Source organism: Hyperolius riggenbachi, chromosome 12 (assembly GCF_040937935.1).
Source record: "Hyperolius riggenbachi isolate aHypRig1 chromosome 12, aHypRig1.pri, whole genome shotgun sequence".
NCBI lineage: Eukaryota > Metazoa > Chordata > Amphibia > Anura > Hyperoliidae > Hyperolius > Hyperolius riggenbachi.
In genome coordinates this window covers 4,628,761-4,638,240 of record NC_090657.1, presented here as the reverse complement: position 1 = coordinate 4,638,240, position 9,480 = coordinate 4,628,761, and the positions used below count along the sequence as shown (strand labels likewise).

The 9,480-nt window shown below is 45.1% G+C and overlaps 1 protein-coding gene across 1 annotated transcript; it reads right to left on the bottom strand.

Annotated features, from left to right (window-relative positions):
- Nucleotides 1-324: 324 nt before the first annotated feature.
- Nucleotides 325-9,192, bottom strand: LOC137541994 (uncharacterized). The gene is made up of 5 exons (XM_068263584.1): nt 5,641-9,192; nt 3,131-4,166; nt 2,228-2,975; nt 1,938-2,173; nt 325-1,868 (listed from the first exon to the last, which is right to left on the bottom strand). Exons 1-5 carry the CDS (start codon nt 9,157-9,159, stop codon nt 325-327), a joined length of 7,083 nt encoding a protein of 2,360 aa, XP_068119685.1. The 5' UTR covers nt 9,160-9,192.
- Nucleotides 9,193-9,480: the final 288 nt, after the last annotated feature.

The following is a 9,480-nucleotide window of genomic DNA, read 5'->3' as shown; positions in this document are numbered from 1 at the left end:
CTCCTTGTATTTCTGAGGAAGTAATAACTGCCATTTTTCACTGTTGACGGCACTTGGAGCCCTTCTGTATACAAGTCCATTTCGTATCTGAAGCCGGTCCCACTCTTTGACCAATAGCCTTGCCATTGGGTGAACATCTGTACGAAGAATGTCAACTTGATTCTTCCCTAAGGCTGTCACTGCTAATTTTCCTAAAGGATCTTCCGTCTGATCTCTTCTGAGATCACTGTTGCTCAACGCTGGTAATGAAGAAGCCTGCAGAGTGACTAGATTGCAATAGGATGAAGGTAGGCTTTCGGCTGGTAGCGCTAGGTTCTGGGCCCATCATTCACTTCTCTGCTGGACTGTTGAAAATTGGCACATAGCTCTCACTCCTGGTGCAGGTATTTCTACCCATTCATCATCAGGGTGTAAGTCTTCATGAGGTCTACGGGATAGACCATCAGCATCTCCATTCTGGGTGCCTGGACGGTACTTCAGACTGAAATTGTAGTTAGACAGGGCAGCCATCCATCTGTGTCCAGTGGCATCCAACTTTGCAGTAGTCTGTATGTATGTCAAAGGATTATTGTCAGTCTGAACTTCGAACTCAGCTCCATAAAGGTAGTCATGCAGTTTGTCCACTACAGCCCATTTCAGGGCAAGAAATTCCAATTTGTGGGCTGGATAGTTCTTTTCAGTTGGAGATAAACTTCGGCTAATGAAAGCCACAGGCCTTAACCCCTGATCTTGCTCCTGATAGAGAACTCCTCCCAGACCTTCTCTGCTAGCATCTACATGGAGTGTATAGGGTTTAGTTGAGTCAGCATAGGCTAGCACTGGAGCATGGGTAAGACAATGCTTGAGCTTTTCAAATGCTTCATCACACTCAGAGGTCCAGCGGTCCTCAATACACTCTTTAGGCCCTCTTGGTCCCTTCACGTTCTTCAACTTGAAGCCTTCATCCGGTTCAGTGACATCCACATCACTTTGAAGCAGTTGGTTTAGTGGACGGGCTGTCTTGGCAAACCCTTGTACAAATCTTCTGTAATAGCTGCAGAACCCAAGAAATGAGCGCAACTCTGTGATGGTACGGGGCTTAGGCCAAGATGTCACTGCTTCAACTTTGCTGGGATCTGTTGCTATACCCTCTGCAGACACCACATGTCCGACATATGTCACTGAAGGCTGGAAAAACTTGCATTTGTCCAAGGATAGTTTCAATCCTTCTTTTTCAATCCTATTCAACACTTTCCTTAGCCTTGTCTCATGCTCTTCTAATGTTTTCCCGAAGACAATGATGTCATCCAGGTAGACAAGTACTTCAAGAAGATGCATATCTCCAACTGTTCTTTCCATGAGCCGCTGAAAAGTTGCTGGAGCATTTGATAGACCTTGAGGCATGTCATTAAACTCGAAGAACCCCAGAGGAGTGATGAACGCAGTCTTTTCTCTGTCTCTAGGGTCCATTGGAATTTGGTAGTATCCACTCCTCAGATCTAACACGCTGAACCATTTGCTGCCCACCAAACAATTAAGTGCATCCTCTATCCGTGGGGTGGTGTATTGATCAGGGATGGTTCGCTGATTCAAAGTGCGGTAGTCAATGCACATGCGTATTGATCCATTTTTTTTCCTGACAACCACAATGGGGGAGGCATAAGGGCTTCTGGACTCCTGAATCACCCCAGCGGTTTTCAATTCCATCAAGTGCTGTCGCAGGTCCTCCAGATCTCCTGGAGCAACTCTTCTTGAGCGTTCCCTAAAGGGCCGATCTTCCTTCAGCCTGATGCTATGCATTTCACTCTTAGAACGACCTATGTCATATTCACTTGTAGAAAAACAGTTTTTTTTTTGCTTCAGCATCTCTTTAATTCGAGCCACCCATTCTGGTGACAAGATACCACCTCCTTAGTCAACATCTTCCAGACTCAGTTCATTTATAGTGGTGTTATCACTTGGAGACAAAGGTGTGGCAGCATATACATTTCCCAGACGGACTTGGGAGCGAAGAATAATGGGTGTGCTCCCTTTGTTCTTCAACCCCACTGGCAAGGTATCATGTGGGTGTTTCAATTTGTCGGCTGGCCAGACCTCTGGTATTAACTCCAGACCAGGTGGCAATTCTACTTCTGAGCCCATTTCCATCATGAAGTGGGAAGTAACTGCCTTTCCACACATCCTCACTTTTGCCCTTAGACAGGTTATTCTTTACGGTTGAATGACATATTCTCTCCCAGGAGGAGACCAGACATGCCCAATCTCTTCTTTTTGGTTGATCTTCTCTTTTTTCAAAGCATAGTACACTGGTTTTAAGAATGGGTGAAGCGAGGGACAGTTCTCAGCCAATTGCAGTCTCAACAATCTCCGAATAAAGTCTGTATTTGTCCCAACCAACATGGCAGCTTCTCCCTTCTCTTTAGGTCTTGGGCACACAACAGCTAGAGTGTCAACTTCTTCGCTGATCCCCACCACTGGGGTAGGGAACTCTAACTTGAGTGAGACATAGCCATCATATGGGAACTTTGTGTCGCTCAGTCCCCAGATCTCCAGATCTTCCAGTCTTTGTAGTGGCAAGTGTTTCAGGTGCTTCTGATAAAAGTCTCTGAATAAAATAGTAACTTGAGCCCCAGTGTCCAACAAAGCCTTGCTATAGATTCCTTCTATCTTAATTGGCACTAGGGGGGAAGGCCCAATTAGACCAGCTGGCAGCTTCTCATTCCTTGTTCTTTCCACTGCCTTACAGTTGGCATGCTGATGAGCGGTAGATGGTCGTCTTGAAGCTTTTGCTGTCTCTTTCAATGGAGCAGGCTTGATGGGTGAGACTCTGAACTGCTCTGAAGGGCGTAGGTCTGGCTGTGTTCGTCTTCTGTCATCTGAAGTGAAAATGGGTGAAGAATTCGAGGCAGGGATTCTTTCCTTCATGGTGTTATTTATGGAGCGCTTTGAACTTGGGCACACAGTTGGCTCCTTCACTGAGGCCCTCTGAAGTTTCCCTGCATCGAGTTCACCAAGAACATTTCATTTACTCTCCTCAGATTCTCAGGATTTGGACATCCCCGTCTCATGTGTCCTGTCTCTCCACATCGGTAACAGAATCCAACGAATGGTCTTGATCTGACTCCATTTAATTATTTTCTGACTGCCATACCTGCAGATGCTGCATCTGTTTGCTTCTCTTCTGCTAGTGTCTTGACTGTCTTCTGCAGCCCCTCTACTGTCTTGACAATCTGTGTTATTGAATCTGCTAGTGTAGCTACTTGTGACTGTATCTGTGATGCTTCGAAACTAACGGCACTGTGAACCATTGCTCCTGTTTGTACCTGAGCAGTGCTCCTTTCTTCCAACACTGCTTCTTCCTCTCTGACAGCTTTCACCAACTGATGATACATTAAAGTTGTCTGTTTTGTTTGTGCCCGCATCTTTATCATGATGGGATCTAGGGGTAATGCACCCTGAAATATCTGCTGAAGTCTTTTCTGATCTACTTGGTCTGAGTCTATCCCCTTCTTGAGCATTAGTTGATGAAGTATTCGATCCAACCGCCTAATATACTGGGACAATTTCTCCCCCTCCATCTGATAGGTATGAGTGAACTTGTATTGAAGCTCTTCCACTGTCTCAGTTCGGCCAAAAACGTCTTGTAAAGCGTTCAGGTAGTCTCTAGCTGAGCAGTCCCTTTTGCTCAATCTTAGATTTCTGATCACTTCTGCGGCCGCCCCTTTGAGACTTTCAGCCACTCGCTGTTTCTTAATAGCTTCCGAAACACTCCATTCTTCTATTACTTGAAGTACTTGATCCAGCCAGGGTTCAAACTCCTCCTCCCCATTTGGTGTGGGCTGAGTCCCTGAAAAGAACTTTAATTTTCGGTATTCAGATGCTAAAGATTCCTGGCCCAGAGTCGCACATTTACTCATTACTTCGGTCAAAGCTTGTACTAACTCAGAGGTGGTGACCATATCATTTGCATCTACTGACTTGTTTTCAGGCGAAAACTCTGTTCGGACCAATCTAGCTTTAAGTCCCTCTTTCCCAAATTCAAAGTCCTCAGGGAAATCTAACGCTGACACTGGTGTCTCCCACTGAAGCAGAACATCTGTCCTCTCCTCTTCTGTGTCCCTATTAACTTTTATATCTCTAATTAGACAATGTTCTCCTGGGATAATGTCTTCCATCAAATCATAAAGCTGACGGCGGGATAATTTAGTACTAGGGACTATCAATGCCAGTGCTTTGTCTAAGTCCACTCTACAGGTCTGACACCACTCAGTGACTGATTTTGAGTCCATTTTTTTTGTCTTTATTGTGCTTCAAAAGGGTGAAAAGGGGCGGAGTTATGGTCTGAAATAAATCCCAGACGAGCCCCCAAAATGTAGCGCACCCGTGGGTGTGTCTTAGAAGTGGGATAGTAGGTTCAGACCTCCTTTGCTCCGGTGAACTCCCCTTTTTCTTCCCCAATGCTCAGACACAGTTTATATGAACAATGGGCCTGTTTATTTTCAACAGAAAGACCCTAAACAAAATAATGATAAGCACACAATCTTGCACACAATATTACTAGTTATAAAATAATACTGCAATATGGAATGTAAAGCAAGGTCAAACAGTTCCTTAAACAGTCATTTCAATCGATTACACTTTTCTCCACAGGGTGTCGCTATAACGAGTTTCACTATAAAGTTAAACTATGCTGAGAATACAATGAAAGTTAGATATTGAGGCTAATCACATGAAAATACAGCAGCCGAATATCTTAATCCCTGAAAATGGCTTCCAATACTTAAATATACCAAAAAGGGAGAAAAATATAGTCCTGGTGGTAGCAAAAAGAAGAAAAAGTTGGCAGCTGCATGCGTTGGGGCCCGTCTCTCAGTTGAATATTTATAACAGTGGTGGACAGTTTAGTTCACTTGTGCAGGAAGATCCCTAACTATTGTCTGAGTCCACAGTCTATGATTCCTGCACTTTACTGAGTTATATGATCCAGAACAGGGTTCCTAGGCTCTAAGCATTTACCTTGTGAGTATTGCAATATCAGCATGAGAAATGTGCACTAGAAGAGTTAGCACAGTGTCCTCCAGACAGACAGCTAGTAACAATGCATCTGGGGTGAATGCAGGGCATTGATGTGTGTTGATCTCACTCTCCGGTCCTGGATGCACTGTTCAAAACACTGTAGAATGGTGTGCAGATCTGTTACCTCTGAGGGCAGAAATACCAGCAACTCACTATGATGAAGTCCTTGGGCTCACTCATTCAAGGAAACAGTCCACTCTCTCTGGTCCCAGTGCAGCAGTCATACAGCTTGATCTTCTGTCCGGCCAGACAATCCAGTAACTCTGTCTTTAACAGCACACACAGGACACAAGTCAATCCTCTGTTCCTTCTCTCTCCTCCTCCATGATTATTGCGCCAAAACTTCCTCTCTCTGGGGAACTGTCCTCTGAAAACTTGGTTCCTAGGTGGCACAGTAATCTTTCCTAAGTGCACCCCTTAGTGGGCATAACTGTGTACTGCAACCCATGAGGGAAATAAAAAGGTTTAGCATTAAACATTACCATTACACAAACCTGTGAGGGTGTTACACTCTCCCCCCACTTAAAAAGGCTTGGGTCCTCCCAAGAAATGGCTTAGATCTAACATTATTTCAAATAACATTTAATGTTTAACTAACTGAACATTAGTGCTGTAGTCAAATGGGACATTCCACCATGGAGCATCATCAACACACATTATTGTGGGGAGGGTGTCACCTTTGGAGCAAAGGGCAAAGGGAACATGGGCGTAGATTCCTCGATGTGCAGTGCTCACAGGCTCTTGAGTACTATTTCCCATAGTGTCATATGTGAGTCTCTGTGGAGGCCTAATCTGTCTGGGTGGCCTTAGTTCAGAGGTGTTGACCGGGGAGCATGCTTCAACAGGTGGTGCATCATTGACACACTTTATTTCTGTAGTAGTCACATCCTCTAGTTCTGGAGTGACCCGGGAGTCACCTACACTTGGATTAACTGCAAACAAGAGGTCATTGTCCATAGTAGGCAGGGGAAAACTCTCATTTTGTTGTTCGTTCAGAGCCGAAGAACCATCTATACAGATGTCTGTTTTGGATTGGTCAATTTGACAAGGGATGAACTCTAGAGCATTAGCATTCAGATCACTTTCAATGGGGTTGTTGTGCACACTATCATAGAAAAGTCCATTTATACCCCATTCACTATCACTGTCTTCTTCTCCATCAAAGGTGGTCACTGGTTCTTCAGCTAACTGGGTAGCCCCTCCTCTTCTCTGCAATCTTTTGGATCGCCTGGAATTTGATTTTCCTTGTGCCCGTTTGGGTTCAGAATTTATCATCCTCACAGTTTCTGCTAGGGGCATCAAGTTGTTACGATGCCAAGTCTTGGTTGGCCCTTCCTTCCCTTCAGGGCGGACTTGGTAGACTGGAATGTTTGGCAGTTGGGAACAGATGATGTAGGGATCAGAGCCCCAACGATTTGCTAATTTGTGCTTGCCTTGAAAGCCCACATTCCTCAAAAGAACTCGGTCCCCTGGTTGAAGATCATGTACTTTCACTTTCTTGTCATAGCGGGCCTTATTCTGTTGATGTCTCTGTCCTGAAGAGATTTCAGCCAACTCATAAGCTTGCTTAAGGCCTTTCTTGAGTCTCTCCACATAGCTGGTGTGAGAGTTCACCGGGGTGTCATCAGCAGAAACTCCAAATGTCAGATCAACAGGGAGACGAGCTTCTCGGCCAAACATTAAAAAGTAAGGTGAGAATCCTGTGGCATCATTTTTTGTGCTGTTATAGGCATGCACCACTGTGGCCACATGTCTACTCCAATGACTCTTTTTTTCAATAGACAAAGTCCCCAGCATGTCAAGTAAAGTCCTGTTGAAGCGTTCGGGCTGGGCATCCCCTTGTGGATGATATGGGGTGGTGCGACTCTTCTGCACTCCCAAAAGTGTCAGTAGTTCTCTTACAAGCTTGCTCTCAAAATCACGCCCCTGGTCAGAATGAATTCTCTTTGGTAGTCCATAATGAACAAAGAACTTTTCAACAAGCAGTTTAGCAACTGTGAGGGCTTTCTGATCACGAGCAGGAAATGCCTGAGCGTATCTTGTATAATGGTCTGTCACAACCAACACGTTGCTGATTCCCCCTTCGTCAGGTTCAATACTGAGAAAGTCTATGCATACAAGTTCTAGTGGTCCTCCACTCTGTAACTGTCCCAAGTGAGCAGCTCTTGTGGGCAAAGTCTTTCTTTGAATACAGCACAAACAGGAACGGCAATAGTCCTCTATGTCTTGCTTCATACATGGCCAATAAAATCTGTCTCTCACGAGCCCCAAAGTTCTGTCATAACCCAGATGGCCATGTTCATCATGCAATGCACAAAGTACTGTCTCCTTGTATTTCTGAGGAAGTAATAACTGCCATTTTTCACTGTTGACGGCACTTGGAGCCCTTCTGTATACAAGTCCATTTCGTATCTGAAGCCGGTCCCACTCTTTGACCAATAGCCTTGCCATTGGGTGAACATCTGTACGAAGAATGTCAACTTGATTCTTCCCTAAGGCTGTCACTGCTAATTTTCCTAAAGGATCTTCCATCTGATCTCTTCTGAGATCACTGTTGCTCAACGCTGGTAATGAAGAAGCCTGCAGAGTGACTAGATTGCAATAGGATGAAGGTAGGCTTTCGGCTGGTAGCGCTAGGTTCTGGGCCCAACATTCACTTCTCTGCTGGACTGTTGAAAATTGGCACATAGCTCTCACTCCTGGTGCAGGTATTTCTACCCATTCATCATCAGGGTGTAAGTCTTCATGAGGTCTACGGGATAGACCATCAGCATCTCCATTCTGGGTGCCTGGACGGTACTTCAGACTGAAATTGTAGTTAGACAGGGCAGCCATCCATCTGTGTCCAGTGGCATCCAACTTTGCAGTAGTCTGTATGTATGTCAAAGGATTATTGTCAGTCTGAACTTCGAACTCAGCTCCATAAAGGTAGTCATGCAGTTTGTCCACTACAGCCCATTTCAGGGCAAGAAATTCCAATTTGTGGGCTGGATAGTTCTTTTCAGTTGGAGATAAACTTCGGCTAATGAAAGCCACAGGCCTTAACCCCTGATCTTGCTCCTGATAGAGAACTCCTCCCAGACCTTCTCTGCTAGCATCTACATGGAGTGTATAGGGTTTAGTTGAGTCAGCATAGGCTAGCACTGGAGCATGGGTAAGACAATGCTTGAGCTTTTCAAATGCTTCATCACACTCAGAGGTCCAGCGGTCCTCAATACACTCTTTAGGCCCTCTTGGTCCCTTCACGTTCTTCAACTTGAAGCCTTCATCCGGTTCAGTGACATCCACATCACTTTGAAGCAGTTGGTTTAGTGGACGGGCTGTCTTGGCAAACCCTTGTACAAATCTTCTGTAATAGCTGCAGAACCCAAGAAATGAGCGCAACTCTGTGATGGTACGGGGCTTAGGCCAAGATGTCACTGCTTCAACTTTGCTGGGATCTGTTGCTATACCCTCTGCAGACACCACATGTCCGACATATGTCACTGAAGGCTGGAAAAACTTGCATTTGTCCAAGGATAGTTTCAATCCTTCTTTTTCAATCCTATTCAACACTTTCCTTAGCCTTGTCTCATGCTCTTCTAATGTTTTCCCGAAGACAATGATGTCATCCAGGTAGACAAGTACTTCAAGAAGATGCATATCTCCAACTGTTCTTTCCATGAGCCGCTGAAAAGTTGCTGGAGCATTTGATAGACCTTGAGGCATGTCATTAAACTCGAAGAACCCCAGAGGAGTGATGAACGCAGTCTTTTCTCTGTCTCTAGGGTCCATTGGAATTTGGTAGTATCCACTCCTCAGATCTAACACGCTGAACCATTTGCTGCCCACCAAACAATTAAGTGCATCCTCTATCCGTGGGGTGGTGTATTGATCAGGGATGGTTCGCTGATTCAAAGTGCGGTAGTCAATGCACATGCGTATTGATCCATTTTTTTTCCTGACAACCACAATGGGGGAGGCATAAGGGCTTCTGGACTCCTGAATCACCCCAGCGGTTTTCAATTCCATCAAGTGCTGTCGCAGGTCCTCCAGATCTCCTGGAGCAACTCTTCTTGAGCGTTCCCTAAAGGGCCGATCTTCCTTCAGCCTGATGCTATGCATTTCACTCTTAGAACGACCTATGTCATATTCACTTGTAGAAAAACAGTTTTTTTTTTGCTTCAGCATCTCTTTAATTCGAGCCACCCATTCTGGTGACAAGATACCACCTCCTTAGTCAACATCTTCCAGACTCAGTTCATTTATATTGGTGTTATCACTTGGAGACAAAGGTGTGGCAGCATATACATTTCCCAGACGGACTTGGGAGCGAAGAATAATGGGTGTGCTCCCTTTGTTCTTCAACCCCACTGGCAAGGTATCATGTGGGTGTTTCAATTTGTCGGCTGGCCAGACCTCTGGTATTAACTCCAGACCAGGTGG